Below are 15,219 nucleotides of genomic sequence, written 5' to 3' on the forward strand. Positions count from 1 at the left end.
ATCTCCAGCCTTATACTGATTACCAGAATGTGACGTCGCTTTACATGTAATGAAGCCCGAGTACCTGATACACTAAAGCGAATATAAATAATGAGTTCTACATAAACAGTAGATCATAAACTAGCAACGTGCGGCATCACTTGAAAATGCTGGCATTTTCCATAGTTACATTGTGCCTAATTGCTTTTTTGCAATACACTTCAAGTGAACCGTGTATATTGTCCACATTCGACGACGTCGAAGAAGCGGTGAAATGCCAGCAAATAATTGTGGACAATTTGGCAGTACCGGCTGGCCAAACATTGAAACTGAATCTGACTGAAGGCGCTGAAGTTATTTTCCGAGGCAACATTTCTTTTGGGTTCGAACATTGGGATGGGCCTTTGGTGACCATCAACGGGACAGGAATTACTGTGCGAGGCGATTATGGTAAAGTAACTTTTTTTAAGTCCCCACAGATTAATAAAATTTTACTCTTCAGACTCAGTGCTGGATGGCTTAGGACAATCCTACTGGGATGGTCAAGGAGGTTGGAGCAATTCCAAGCCCCAGTTCTTTACCATTGAGGCATTTGGTTCCACCTTCAGAGACATTAAAGTGATTAACAGTCCGAAAGACGTTGTGCAGATTACCAATTCGGATAATGTGCTTTTTACCAATTGGATCATTGATGACTTAGCTGGAGATCCTGTATGTATTTGTGAACTATTTCCAAGATAAATTTAATTTTGGTGTAAGGTGTAGAACTAAAAAGTATTCGAATTTAGGGAATAGCTGAAGCAGGGAAAGAAGGACACAATACTGATGCTTTTGATGTTTGGAACTCCACGAATGTTATCATATCGGACTCCGTAATCTTTAATCAAGACGATTGCGTAGCTTTACGATGTGGTAAACACTTTTAGTGTGTTGATTTAAATAGAGTAATTATGGAAAAAGTTGTTAATACTTTCAATGCTTTTTCTTTCAAGCTTTCAAAAAAGTTTTTAAAAAGTTATCAGTTAGGACTCGAAGCACTTCAACACAAACTTTATCGTTAAACTCTTGAACCGATTGTTGAATTATTGTGAAAATATTTTCAGGAGAGAATATTACGGTTTCAAACTTGTACTGCCATGGAGGTCACGGTCTGAGCATTTCAGTGGGTTTCAGCAACGATTCAATTGCACTTAACACTATCCAGAATGTTTCTTTTGTAAATTCTGTCATGGATGGTGGACGGAACGGCATCCACGTCAAAACGCATGTGGATGGAGGCATTGGAAATATCACGGGGGTGATTTATAAAAACATAACCATGCGAGGTAGAAACGAATTTAAGAACCGTTGAGTCCCGAATGAATAATTTCTGTTTTGTACTTTCTACTGCAGCGATCACTTACAATGGAATTCTGATACAAGAAAATTACCAAAACAAGCCTCCTTCGGATACCTTGAGTGATGTGGAACCAAAGAATAACATACCAATTAGAGACTTGGTTCTTGAAGATGTAACTGGAAGCGTTGGAAGCTCAGCAACACCGGTCGAGATTATCTGCGCTGATGAAGGCTGCTTTAATTGGATTTGGTCCGGAGTTCGCATAACCGGAGAACAAGAGAATAAGTGTAACTTTGAACCCGATGGATACAGTTGCACCGATAATTCCAGCGAACTTGTTAGATAAAAATAGCAAACTTTTGTAATCGGAAAATAAAACCCTTAATAAATTGTTTTTGTAAGACTTTAAATTTTAATTGAAATGTATATAATTTTTTGAACGTATTTCTGCTGCTACTGAAATTCGGTCTGAAAGTGCCATTATAACAAATAAACTATTATTTCTTGTACACAATCTACCATACAATAGCATACAATTAGCACCAGCAACCAACAATTAACGTCAATACAAAATAATCGAAAGTAGGGGGGTTGAAAATCAGAAAATAAAGGAAAATAGCAACGGGAACAAACATTTTGCTAAGAAGAAATAACAAAGAGATTTCAGGTAAGAACTGATTCTGAACTGTGCTAAAATGACTCAACAAAACGATCGATAAAAGCAAGGAATTAAACATAAGTTCTATCAGTTTTTCTATAGATTTATCTGTAATATTCATAATTGGGCAAGACAATGTATGATTCGTGGAAAAGCTGCATCTTTCGCTTGAACGCTTGAAATTTTAAAAAGTTTTTTTTTAGCTTCTAGAGTTGTTGACATATTATTAAAACTAATTTCTTATTCTAAACATTATTAGACATGGCAATTGATTTTGATTGTTAAATTCTCATCGTATTCATTTTTCTGGGATTATGCTATTTTTACTATACCAAACTTTTTTTAACGGTCCTTTTTTTGACTCTTGGATTTTGTTCGTATCTGCCCCGGTTCAGCGTGAATTGTAAGGGGAGGTATATTATATTTTAAAAGAGTAGACACGGTTCCATATTAATAATATTTGATTTGGTGTTATAAAGAAGATTTAATAGTTTACATTTTTTCTATTCGCTGCTCTCTTCGATTTTTCTAATAGTGATTTCCATGTTTTGTTCTTTCTTCATTGGGGTTTTGAGGGCGCTTTTTTGATCTTCAAGATCTATTATTTGAAATGAAACACATACAATTAGTTAGCTAATAATCGATGAAAACCAAGTGGCATTTAATTTAATTCCCTTAAATGCTCATTTGGCAAACTATTTATAATTCTGGCCTAACTTTTCAGCCAAATAATTCAAATTCAAATTCAAAATTTATTAAAAATAACAGAATATAGTTAATTGTAAACAGAAAATTATTTGTCAATTTACAATTCATATAATGTAAAAATTATTTGTTGAGTACCCAGATACCTTGTACCTTAAGTATGTACTCTTGAGGTTACAATTTTTTTTTATATCAGTAATCATATTTTTATTTTCTGTCCTGGTTCAACAGAAATCCACATAGCTTACGATACATGTATATTCTTACCTAAAATTAGCAACTTAAAACATTTTCCCCAGAACTCAACTTTGAGAAAGTATCTGAACAAATGTGTTCCTGTGTATAGTAATATATTCCCTAAATTTTTTATTAAATAAATTGAAGTTATTTATTGATCTTATTATACTTGGCAATAAATTATACAATTTTGGGGCTACATAATTAAGAAACTTAAGATGAATGGTTCGATTATTTTTTTCAGGTAGAGCAAGAAAGTTGTTAGATATTTGTCTTGTGTTGTGGTTATGTTTTACATATGTTTGAATGAGTTTTACATATGTTCAAATAATGATCATCCGTTTTGCGTGAACACTGAGAACGTTTTATCGAAACCGCATTTAGTATTTAGTGATAGAGTTAATTTATTACACTTTAGTGGAACAACTGAACGTAAAAATTACGTTTTTCTTGCAAAGACTAAGCAATTTCTTGGGTCTCTTTTCACGATCTAGCGGGAGCCTTTAGTCATCTTTGGTTTTTGTATAAATCAGACTCTGAAAAATCTACAATATGCTTATTAAATCAAAATTATTTTGCAATTATTTTTGAGAGCTTTTTCCTGTTAAGCCAAATGAACCCAGAATATTTGATGTTTAAGTGAACTATTGCTTCTAAAATTAATTGATTTTAGTTATAAAAACATGATTTCTGAAAATGCTGCAAAACTCCTAAAAGGTAAATGGAAATTGTTTAAGAAGACAAGACAAAACATTGTCGCCTGACATTCAAGTGATAGACAAAAGACGAGCAGATTTATTAATAATATTTTGCAGTCAAACAAATTTTGATCAAAGTTAATCCAAATTAGAGCCACAGTTTATGAAAATAAAAATAAACCTATCAATAGTTTTTTGAAACAATTTTAAATTTTCAAATTCAATATTCAATAAATTTTGCAATTCTGGATATATTATTTTAGATGTAGCAGAATAAATTTAAAATGTGTTTATTATTAATTTGTTCTTCCAAAATAAAATTAAGTGGCGCTTGGAGGAATGCAAAAACCTCTCATCGGCAGATTTCGATCGAGTATTTTGGTCGAAAACATAAGCATTTTGTTTTATTGTGCGTCACTCACTTATTAAATATAAGATGAACAGAATGAGCAGACTTGCATTAGTATTTTCAATCGACTCATACGTCGAGTGAAAAAATGAGTGTGTGGAATATTTCCTTGTGGTTTGCGATCCTGTTTCTACGGCAGGGTTTTGGCTGGCGTGACTTAAAATCAAGAGGAGAAATCCAAGAAGGCACAACCAACTCCAGGAAAATTGTCTAGGAACTTTACTCAAAACCGCAATTTTAGGATGCACCGTAACAGATTTTGCTGATATACCGTTCGCCATTGAGGAATGCAGTATTATAGTGATGGGAAGCTTTGAGGTACCTGGAGGCCAAATTATGGAGCTGAATCTAAGAGACGATACGACGGTGATTTTTGCGGGCAATATCACATTTGGTCATGCCGAATGGGAAGGTCCTCTTGTTGCTATTAATGCCAGCAACGCTATTATTTTAAGTGAAGATGGTAAATCGCTTGACCAGTTTAATGGATTTTTTTTACTATTTTCGGATGATATCTAGATGTTATTTTGGATGGACAAGGCCAACTTTACTGGGATGGTCTTGGGGAATGGGGTAGCCCTAAACCGTTTTTCTTCGTCATGCAGTTGCATAATTCCATTATGACCAAGATGCACATTCTAAATCCGCCGATGCATTGTGCGATTTTATCCGATTCTTCCAATGTGGAGCTTTCTGACTGGGTGATTGATAGCGAGGCTGGAGATGGGGTTAGTTTGGAGAAAACATTCCCTGAAAACTAATTTTAACATTAACTTCTTAAGACCCCTAAAGCGAAGAACACTGATGGTTTTGATGTTTGGAACGGCACCAACATTGTCATTAGAAACTCATACGTTTTCAACCAGGATGACTGCGTGGCTCTAAGATGCGGTAATCAATATATTTTGTAAAATTTAAGTATTTAAAACTCTTGGTTTTCTGGAAAAGGTGTAAATATGTTACTGGAAGACATGACTTGCTATCACAGTTATGGCTTAAGTCTCTCAGTAGGATTCACCACTGACTCCTTGGAGCAGAACACTCTTGAGAATGTGACGATTAGAAACGCGTTTCTAAGCGGTGGTCGGCAGGCTATTCATATAAAAACGCATGTAGATGGCGGCCCAGGATTAATACGGAATGTCACATACAGTAACATTGAATTCGAAGGAGTTGAACGCTATGGTGTGATAATTCACGAAAACTATCAGGATCCTACAAATTCAACCTCACCGCCCGATCCAAAGAACAATGTTCCAATAGTCGATTTAACTTTAGAGAACATCAAGGGAACTACTTTAGATTCAGCTGTGCCCATCTACGTGTTATGTGCGGAAGAAGGGTGTTTCGACTGGAAGTTCAACAATATCATGATCGAGTCAATTAACAAGAATAATTGTACAGCTGCACCTGAAGGCATTATATGCTAACGATTTTTATATAGCTTTACTCAAATTAGCACCAATCAAATGGAAAAATAGTTACATTTTGATGCATACTGAATATACATTGTACATCGTTTAGAACGCAGAAAATGTGGAAATATGACACGTGCAGATTTATTAATAAGCATTCGTCGTCAAACAATGTTGTTAGTTAAAGCTGATGCAAATAAAACGCCAAATTTTAGTGGTCTAAGCATTAGAAAGTTCCCGATGGTTTCAACAAGCAAACTATCAATAGTTGTGTACAACTATTTTGAGTTTTAGAGCACAAAAGTTGAGGCATTTATATCTTGAGTAAGTTCCCCGATTCTGGATAGATTATTTTAAATGTAGCAGAATAAATTTAAAATGTTGAGTTTTTTATTCAAGGTTCTTCCAAAATAAAATTAAGTGGCACTTCGAGGCATGAAGAAACCTCTCATCGGCAGATTTTCATCGAACACACAGATACGCATTTTGTCTTATTACGCGCCACTCATGTATCAAATATAAGCGCTGAACTCGATGAGCAGATTTGCATTATCATTTGCAATCGACTCCAACGTCGAGTGTAAAAATGAGTGTCTGGAATATTTCATTGTGGTGTTTGGTCCTGTTTTTACAGCAAATTTTTGGCTGGAGTGGCCTAAAGTCAAGGGGCGAAATCAAAGAAGGTACAATCAATTAAAGGTAAATTGTCTAGAAATTTTAATGGAAAACGCAATTATAGGATGCACAGTAACTGATTTTGCTGATATACCATTCGCCATTGAAGAATGCAGTGTTATAGTGATGGGAAGCTTTGAGGTACCAGGAGGCCAAATTATGGAGCTGAATCTAAGAGACGATACGACGGTGATTTTTGCGGGCAATATCACATTTGGTCATGCCGAATGGGAAGGTCCTCTTGTTGCTATTAATGCCAGCAACGCTATTATTTTAAGTGAAGATGGTAAATCGCTTGACCAGTTTAATGGATTTTTTTTACTATTTTCGGATGATATCTAGATGTTATTTTGGATGGACAAGGCCAACTTTACTGGGATGGTCTTGGGGAATGGGGTAGCCCTAAACCGTTTTTCTTCGTCATGCAGTTGCATAATTCCATTATGACCAAGATGCACATTCTAAATCCGCCGATGCATTGTGCGATTTTATCCGATTCTTCCAATGTGGAGCTTTCTGACTGGGTGATTGATAGCGAGGCTGGAGATGGGGTTAGTTTGGAGAAAACATTCCCTGAAAACTAATTTTAACATTAACTTCTTAAGACCCCTAAAGCGAAGAACACTGATGGTTTTGATGTTTGGAACGGCACCAACATTGTCATTAGAAACTCATACGTTTTCAACCAGGATGACTGCGTGGCTCTAAGATGCGGTAATCAATATATTTTGTAAAATTTAAGTATTTAAAACTCTTGGTTTTCTGGAAAAGGTGTAAATATGTTACTGGAAGACATGACTTGCTATCACAGTTATGGCTTAAGTCTCTCAGTAGGATTCACCACTGACTCCTTGGAGCAGAACACTCTTGAGAATGTGACGATTAGAAACGCGTTTCTAAGCGGTGGTCGGCAGGCTATTCATATAAAAACGCATGTAGATGGCGGCCCAGGATTAATACGGAATGTCACATACAGTAACATTGAATTCGAAGGAGTTGAACGCTATGGTGTGATAATTCACGAAAACTATCAGGATCCTACAAATTCAACCTCACCGCCCGATCCAAAGAACAATGTTCCAATAGTCGATTTAACTTTAGAGAACATCAAGGGAACTACTTTAGATTCAGCTGTGCCYATCTACGTGTTATGTGCGGAAGAAGGGTGTTTCGACTGGAAGTTCAACAATATCATGATCGAGTCAATTAACGAAAATAATTGTACAGCTGCACCTGAGGATATTATATGCTAACGAGTTTTATGTACGATTTATTAGCGATTTGGATGTAAGTTGATAGATTAAATATATGTTTGTGAATCGGAAATGCTTTGGCTTGGGATCCAAAATACTGTGTCCCACTTATGAAAATATTAATTAAACTGTTGGAGACCAAAACATGTTCAATTCTACTTGAAAAACCTCAAATAGCAAAGGATGGAGAATATTTTATTTAATTGAAAAAGAATTGCAAATATTTTAGATATTCATGCAGTTTTTCTTCGGAAACATCAATAATATGAATTATAGTTTTGCAATATTAAACATGTGCTGCAGTGTTGTAGTTTATTTCCAAGTAGTTGAGATTTCCACTGTCCCCACTGTTGGGTCACTACGTCAACCGGCCTCCTCGTGGCGTGACTGGGCAACTCTCTTGGAGAGTTGGCAAACGGGTTGACACAAAAGGGATTCGGTACATAGCGGGAGCTGCTTGGGCCCAGCGCTCTGCTGCCGGAGACCCTCAGGCCTGATGTCGTGGCTTGTAGCGCTGCATATACAGATTACGACAGAATTGGATTTTTGAACCCGGCGCGGCGGCCGGAGGGATGGAGTTTGGCAGTACGGACGCTTAGTTGACTCGGCAGTACGAAACAAAGGTGAATGTCTGGAATGGATGTGGAAAGGTTGAGTCACGGTGGTGCATGTTGCTTGAGAACACGGAAGATAGTAGATCTGGCGGTACGGAGTCCCCTGCCTCGGCAGTACGAGATCAAAATTGCTTCGGAAGTGAATGGTCCGACCCCCCGTTTGTTCGTTTGGAAAGGATGTGGAAAGGTTGAGTCACGGTGGTGCATGTTGTTTGAGAGCACGAAGATAGTAGATCTGGCGGTACGGAGTTCCCCTGCCTCGGCGGTACGAGATCGAAATTGCTTCGGAAGTGGATGGTCAAAGTGCGACTCCCCGATTGGAATGGATGTGAAAAGGTTGAGTCATGTGGTGCATGTTGTTTGAGAGCACGGAAGATAGTAGATCTGGCGGTACGGAGTTTCCCTACCTCGGCGGTACGAGATCGAAATTGCTTCGAAGTGGATGGTCAAAGTGCGACCCCCTGTAAGTCATCATCCGTGGGTTGAGCATGGGGGTTGTAACGGTCTGAAAGAAAGGAGTGATTGGAGAATGTGGGGCGAACATCTGTCCCCCCCGCTAATTTGGAGGGTGGTTGGTCCAAGGAACGGAGATGGGTTTTTGCTTGTCAGTTGGTTTGTCTCGAAAGTGGTCGAACATGGCCCAATGGCTTACGCTGGGAGGGCTGCCGTAAGGCGCAATTTTACATGTCCCCACTGTTGGTATTGTAATCAAATGAAATTTTATATTGATCACAACTGTTTTAATTAAATTTCAATCCGTATTTGCAATTCTCATTTGAAAATATTTTAATAGGTATGCCATATTTGTTCAAAAATCTGCAAATAGTGCAATTTTAGTAAATTTATTATAGTAGAACTTTAAACGTTTTTCTTCTCAACTTAACATTCTTATCAAGCGTCAATATTAGTGTATCTTTAGCTTAAAACTTTAAGTTTAATATCATCATTTTTTAACACTATAATCAGTACACAAGATACATTTGCGTCGTATCGTTTGTTATTATTTTAAAAGTTCCAGCTTAGTCATTACGAGTAATTTAATGTTGGTTAAGTTTAAATAAGAAAATAAGAACAAAAATTCTTCTTTCTCCAATCTCCTTTTTTATACGAGCTTTGTACAACAAGGCGTGCCGTGCATACAAAAATAAATTAACTTTTGGTTCATGGTAATGGATATTGTCTGTGGTATCTGTGGTTTTTATAGAAATTTTATTATCTGAATTTAAGTATTGTATTTTATACATTTTGCTGAAGCCGCCATATGAATATTGATTGTTTTTTATGCTGAAAAATAAACTTTTACATGCACATATCAATAGACGTCCTTGACTTCAATATTCTCTAGATGGATAATTATCAATAAAAGCTTTCAAACACGTATGTGTACATATCCGTTTTGCAGTAATGTATTTTTACAGATTCAAATACAGGAAAAAAATCTATTGAAACAGCCATAAAGAGCAAGCGGCTAATTTGCAAATTGAAATTATAATTAAAAAGTTATCGGAGTGAGATGACACAATAAATTACATATTGTGGATATTATACAAATCGTTTAACCATCTAGATTTATTATACATTCAACAAACAGTGAACTTACTTCACAAAATGTGATGGAGTCTGTATAGTTTCCATTTAATTGAAATTATTTATAAAAATTAAAGATCGAATAAGAATATATTTATTCAAGTTATATTTAATATCACAATTCTCTCTTGATTAAAAGAACTATGAAAATTATTTGTAGAATATCTTTGCAGGATAATTTCGCATAATAAAAACTCAAAAAATATACAACTACATTTATCTAAATGTTGCAAACCTGCGTGTTTAAAAAAATTCTACAAACAACTATAGAATTTTTAGGCCGCCAATTTCAAATTACAAAGTACAGCATCCATCATATTATGTCCTTTTGCTATAATTATATTTTTCTATTTCTTAAGACAAGTTTTTAGGGTAATTTATGATATTTTATAGAATGTTGCAGATTCAAGTTTTAAAAAGGGTATAATTAACCAGCTCCGGATTATACGTACTTGAATGCCTGGCGTCTTTATACAAGAATAAACTTTTAATTTTCGAGGATGGCAAGAAATCCCGGGGTGCTAAATATATTTACCTGCTCATAAAGTATCAATGAGAGAAAAGTGCCGGGATGAAACTGTTGTATAATATAATAAAGTGTAAAATATATAAATGTATACAATATATATCGAGCTGTATGTTTCAACAATGTTAATTTGTAGCTGTGTTTGGATAATTTTGATTCTCTTCGTTTAGCCATAAATAATGTATGTTTATATTGAGATAAATACTAACAAATAAAACTACATAGAAGTTCAGAAATATATTATTAATTATAAAATTGAAACTGGTAAGTTTTTCGGGTTTTTAGGTCGTAAAATGGAATTTCTTCATCCATTTGTCCTTTCAAAAAAAACGAAAGAAATTCCATTTTACTACTAACCCGAAAAACTCACGTGATTCAAGGAGTGGCATCCAAAGCCTATTTCTATTTATAATTAAGAAATTGCCTTAACTGCATGGCTGTGGAAGGTTGTTCAAATAAAATAATTTGTTGGCAGTGTATTTCACTGTATTCACATGTAGTTAACTGTTTACAGAAAGTTGTCTGTACGTTGTCTCAAAAAAACATTCTATTATAGAACATTATTTTAAACGCGATTAATGTGAATCCCAAACCTTTCATAACTTTATGAACCTCAGAACACATGTATTTCGCTTTACAAGCTTTAAATCAATTATAAAAAATATGGAATAAAAACGATTCTTTGTTTTAGTAAATAATCTTTTCGAATGTGGAACTCTTAACCATACTTCAAACTACGACATAAGTACAGGTTTTAATGATAATTTTAATCTGGATTGTCGATTGCTACTAGTTGACTAGTTCCAGATTGGAGTTTTTGTTCAGCTGCCCAAAATGAAACCGGATATTGGCAAAATATGTTTCTTTACATTGTTATATCAAGAAGTTTATTGTGATGTTTATCATGGAAGTTTAACAGAAGGTGATTTATTAATTTTTATTTATTAATACATGCTAAATGATGATGATATGATGAAAAAGACAAATATACACTTGTCTTCAATAACAAGCATTTTTGTCAACAGAATGTGTTGTAACTGATTTTTCCCAAGTAACTGAGGCAGTAGAAAGTTGCCAAAGTACAATTCAATAGTACAATTTAGGGGAATTATCACTTTTGACTACTCTGAAAGAAGCGACTATCTGGTAATGATCAATGGAACTAATGTGGTCATTGACGGTGAAGAAGGTACAAAACAGCTTAATAAATTTTTCAATCAAAGTTTCAAATTTTGCTTAATTATTTCAGACAGTATTTTAAATGGCCAAGGAGAATTATACTGGGACGGAAAAGGTACATCTGGAAGCAAAAAGCCTAAGTTCTTCGCATTGGAGCTACACAAATCAGTAATGAAGAATATGAATATTCTAAACGCACCCATGCATTGTGCTCAGCTCTTTAACTCTACTGATGTGCTTCTATCTGGATGGTTAATCGACAACCAGGCAGGATTTCAAGTAACTTTCATTGAAAAATTTTAAGCTCACACTTTAACATTTTTTTTAATGTGTAAAGGCCCCGCTGGGGAAAAATACCGATGGATTCAATGTGCGGAATGGAAGCAACATAGTGAATGAAAACAGCCTTGTATTCAACCAGGACGACTGTGTAGCTCTTAATTCTGGTAGTCACTAAAACTCCTCAAATTACTTGAAGCTCAACTTACAGTTGAATTCGCTTCAAAACGTAACTTTTAGAAATTCAAGCGTCACAGGTGGTGATAATGGTATTCACATAAAAACTCATGTAGATGCTGGACTGGGTCTTATACAAAACGTGACTTATCAGGATATTCAATTAATAGGTACCTAATATTTCTGCACTTTCAAGCCTTTTCCTATTCCTGATGTTTCTGCATTACTTAAAACATTGTTAAGAAAGGCATCGGTGTCGAGGAAAATTATGGGGGTGCCAAAAATGTATCGGCTAGAAACAACATCCCGATTCGAAATCTGATTCTGGAGAATATTGTTGGATCAGTTAATATAACAGCCGTGCCAATTTACATTTTATGTGCCGAAGATGGTTGCTTTGATTGGACTTTCGCCAACGTGATGATCGAAGGATCTAGAGAGAACAGCTGTAATTTTACTCCAGATGATTTCATTTGCTAGAAACAAATAATATATATAACTACCTTTCCGCATGTGGAAGTTCTGGTTTAAGCAATTGAAACATTCTTGCAAACAAAACATTAAATCAACATAAAAAGCTCATTTTGCAACTTATTATTCTGCCATAAAAAATATTTTTTTGTTCGACAATTTAATTTTCAAAGCCCGAAAAATATTTTAAAACGATTGTTACTGGTAAGCTTCTTAAGTGAAAATGAAACTAAAAACGAAGATTTTATTTTTTTTCAACAGATTTGAAATACATTATAAGTAATGGAAAATTACTGATTTATTTTATTTTTATTTCCCTTAATTTTTTTCCATTTAGTAATGAACAATATTTAATACTTGTAAGGCGTCTTAAGAAAATGCACGATATTCAAACGTTTAGAAAAAAATGAAAAGTTGGAAGTGGAAACTGATTTTTCGGAAACTCCCAAACCTGAGGCCGAGAAGAAATTATAATGGTAATTTGATGATTCCCTATACAAAATCAGTTCCAACCAAGTGAATCATGAATTTAAATTTTAAGACCTAAACAATACATTATAGGATATTGCGAAAAAATACCAGTAGCAGTGGAGAAGTGCTTGATTTTTTGAAGCGCGAAAGAACCAGAATTTGAGCGAAATGAATCAATTAAAATTTTCTAGTATGTTTAAAAATACAGTACACAAGCCAAGTAAAGTAAGGAATTGGATACTTTCTAGAATATACATATATGATGGACAAACCTTATTTTGGAAATATATAGAATTGTGTCGTAGAAACCAGGGTTTTTTTAATTATTTTATCAAGGTTGCTAATCCGTGTTGCAAAAAAATCAATAGATGCGAGTTAACAAAAACAATTACCGACGTTTATCAAACTGTGAAAAACGGACTTAAAAATTAGCTGCATGTAAATCACGTAAAGCACGTAAAGATTTGCCCGTTTTTACATTCCTGAAAAATTATACAAAGCAAATTATCAATTTAAAATGTATGTTAAGCATATACGTATTGTTACGAACGAAAACTAGTGGCAACGCCTTAATTGCTGATTTTTTAGTCATAAACTTGAAATCACAAAGAAATCAAAACGGTATTTTCAAAAATGCGATAAAACTGCGGAAAAATTATATACAACATTTAAATCAAGCAAAATATATAAGACATTAATAGTGACAAAATTAAATGAATGATAAAAAACACTAACAGTTTCCTGATTTTTCCCAAATGTCTAAAAAAATTCTATAAAGACTTCAAATAAAATGATTCTCATTTTGCCATCATTTCAAAAGCTTTCAAGACAGTGTTTGATAAGAAAATGTAATTGTAAAAATTAGTCATTTTCGAAAGATCCATTATTTTGAGATATTGCTGTTCTTGTGTGTGTATGTACTTGGTTTCTGTTATTGTTATCTGATATATAGTATACGGGGTTGCTGCGTTCTGTGGAGTGATATGGCCTATAAGGTTTAGATTAGTTAGCAATAAAATTTTAAGTTCATCACGGGTACGTTAAGAGCTTCATCACGTTGTTAAAAATCTGCTAACTCCGATTATTATAAACATTGTGATCCAAAGAACAGCCAGTTGTTTATTGGTGATGCTTGTAAAATGTTCCGTCGCGTCTAAAGCTGGTATTCATCGAGGCACAGGTCAAATAAGCTTTGAGACCTAACAGCATTCATGCGTTTACTTGCTTATTGCAATTTTGTACCTGTAGATTACCAAATGTAATTGATAAATACAGGTTTATCTGTCTGCCTGCTGAATTATTACTCAATTTCCTCGAGGTTTCATCGGACCGGTAGCCAACATAATTAATTAGCTCGTCTAAATGAGTGTGTTCTAACAGTAAGTAAAAAAATATATTTAATCGCTTTAAAACGAATTCTGTTTACTGATTAGAACGCCAAATGAACAACAGTTTGGCACCCCTTGAACTCCAAATATAATTTTAAGTTACATGATTACTTTGATATAGGTAATCTCATTGTCTCGTAAAGCATTAGCAAATCAGAGGACGGCTAATGGCCCATTTACATGTTTAAAAAACATGAATGATAATGATAAAATAAATAATAAAAAAATATAATAATAATGCTCATGATAATGATAAAAAATTTAACAGAAAGTTTTTTCAGAAAACAAATACAAATTGCAGATTAATGAGTACAGACATTATTGCTGTGTCCATATATACCTAATTTGCAGGGGACAATTTTTTCCAATTTCAATTTTTGGTGGGTTCTTATCAAAGATTTCCGGTGAAAAATTAGATCACAGCTCTGGTTAGATACCGTTCCACATCCATAATTTATTTAAAAAATGATGTCAGCCTATAATAATATTTTTCCTTTTAAGAAGTGCTCAATATTGTTTAATAAGATAAGGTGTATGGAATAACTGCTGAAGTGATTTACTGATAATACACAAGCCTATATACAGCGAAATACATTGAAAACCATACATTTTAAGCAGTTTTTTTAAACGCAAAAATGAGTGCTTGGGCGGTTAAATTCGTTGCGTTGTTTCTTCTCGTCCAAGGAGCTATTGGCCGGGCATCAGTTGGTAAATTACAAGAAGGTACAGTACCAGTCACTTTAAAGCTCGATAAAATGCTTGGATTCAAGTAATACCATTCTATTTCAGGATGTGAAATAACTGAATTTAGCGAAGTGCAAGTGGCTGTTGAAATATGTGACGTCCTGATTCTCGAAAATATTTTTGTACCTGCTGGGAAAACTTTGAATCTGAACTTAAGAGATCAAGCCACACTTTACTTCCGAGGAACCATCACATTTGGTTACGCTGAATGGGAAGGGCCTTTAGTAGCGATCAATGCAAGCAATGCAGTTATTGAAGGAGAAGATGGTAAATATCTTATAGTGGCTTTTATTTGGAAACTATCTCTTTATTTATTTTATTCAGGTGCAGTTTTTAATGGACAAGGCGAACTTTATTGGGATGGGCTTGGCGAATGGGGCAGCTTAAAGCCCAAGTTCTTCATTATGCAGCTACA

At 34.6% G+C, this 15,219-nt stretch overlaps 4 protein-coding genes across 4 annotated transcripts in view; all 4 read left to right on the forward strand.

The window, feature by feature from the left end:
* The first annotated feature begins 48 nt into the window (after positions 1-48).
* Positions 49-5,654, forward strand: LOC109546031. Its single transcript, XM_048661175.1, has 10 exons — positions 49-429; positions 482-690; positions 768-891; positions 1,083-1,304; positions 1,372-1,661; positions 4,081-4,210; positions 4,267-4,488; positions 4,545-4,753; positions 4,808-4,916; positions 4,974-5,654. The coding sequence occupies exons 1-10, from the start codon at positions 147-149 to the stop codon at positions 5,453-5,455; spliced, it is 2,280 nt and encodes a 759-aa protein (XP_048517132.1). The 5' UTR covers positions 49-146; the 3' UTR covers positions 5,456-5,654.
* Positions 5,655-5,670: 16 nt separating this feature from the next.
* LOC109536076 (probable endopolygalacturonase B) lies at positions 5,671-7,441 on the forward strand. Its single transcript, XM_048670602.1, has 6 exons — positions 5,671-5,764; positions 5,840-6,123; positions 6,180-6,401; positions 6,458-6,666; positions 6,721-6,829; positions 6,887-7,441. Exons 2-6 carry the CDS (start codon positions 6,027-6,029, stop codon positions 7,366-7,368), a joined length of 1,119 nt encoding a protein of 372 aa, XP_048526559.1. The 5' UTR covers positions 5,671-5,764; positions 5,840-6,026; the 3' UTR covers positions 7,369-7,441.
* Positions 7,442-10,437: 2,996 nt separating this feature from the next.
* LOC109536082 (polygalacturonase 2) lies at positions 10,438-12,494 on the forward strand. The gene is given in 6 exon segments (XM_019902164.2): positions 10,438-11,017; positions 11,121-11,183; positions 11,186-11,284; positions 11,345-11,553; positions 11,612-11,900; positions 11,963-12,494. Coding segments are annotated over 6 exon segments (996 nt in total). The 5' UTR covers positions 10,438-10,929; the 3' UTR covers positions 12,211-12,494.
* A 2,067-nt stretch (positions 12,495-14,561) lies between these two features.
* Positions 14,562-15,219, forward strand: part of LOC109543593 (probable endopolygalacturonase II) — a gene marked incomplete in the record, with an annotated part of 1,568 nt that continues 910 nt past the window's right edge. Inside the window, 3 exon segments of the mRNA XM_048664078.1 lie at positions 14,562-14,783; positions 14,850-15,071; positions 15,129-15,219. Coding sequence (XP_048520035.1) covers positions 14,696-14,783; positions 14,850-15,071; positions 15,129-15,219 — 401 coding nt within the window.

The sequence above is a fragment of the Dendroctonus ponderosae genome, unplaced genomic scaffold (assembly GCF_020466585.1).
Source record: "Dendroctonus ponderosae isolate FM_Combo_2020 unplaced genomic scaffold, Dpon_F_20191213v2 Dpon_F_20191213_1, whole genome shotgun sequence".
Lineage (NCBI taxonomy): Eukaryota > Metazoa > Arthropoda > Insecta > Coleoptera > Curculionidae > Dendroctonus > Dendroctonus ponderosae.

Coding starts and splice junctions, on each gene's coding strand:
- LOC109546031 (XM_048661175.1), top strand. CDS start 147: ATGCTGGCATTTTCCATAGTTACATTGTGCCTAATTGCTTTTTTGCAA. Junction 892..1,082: donor TTGCGTAGCTTTACGATGTG/GTAAACACTTTT, acceptor AAATATTTTCAG/GAGAGAATATTACGGTTTCA. Junction 1,662..4,080: donor ATTCCAGCGAACTTGTTAGA/TAAAAATAGCAA, acceptor GACTTGCATTAG/TATTTTCAATCGACTCATAC.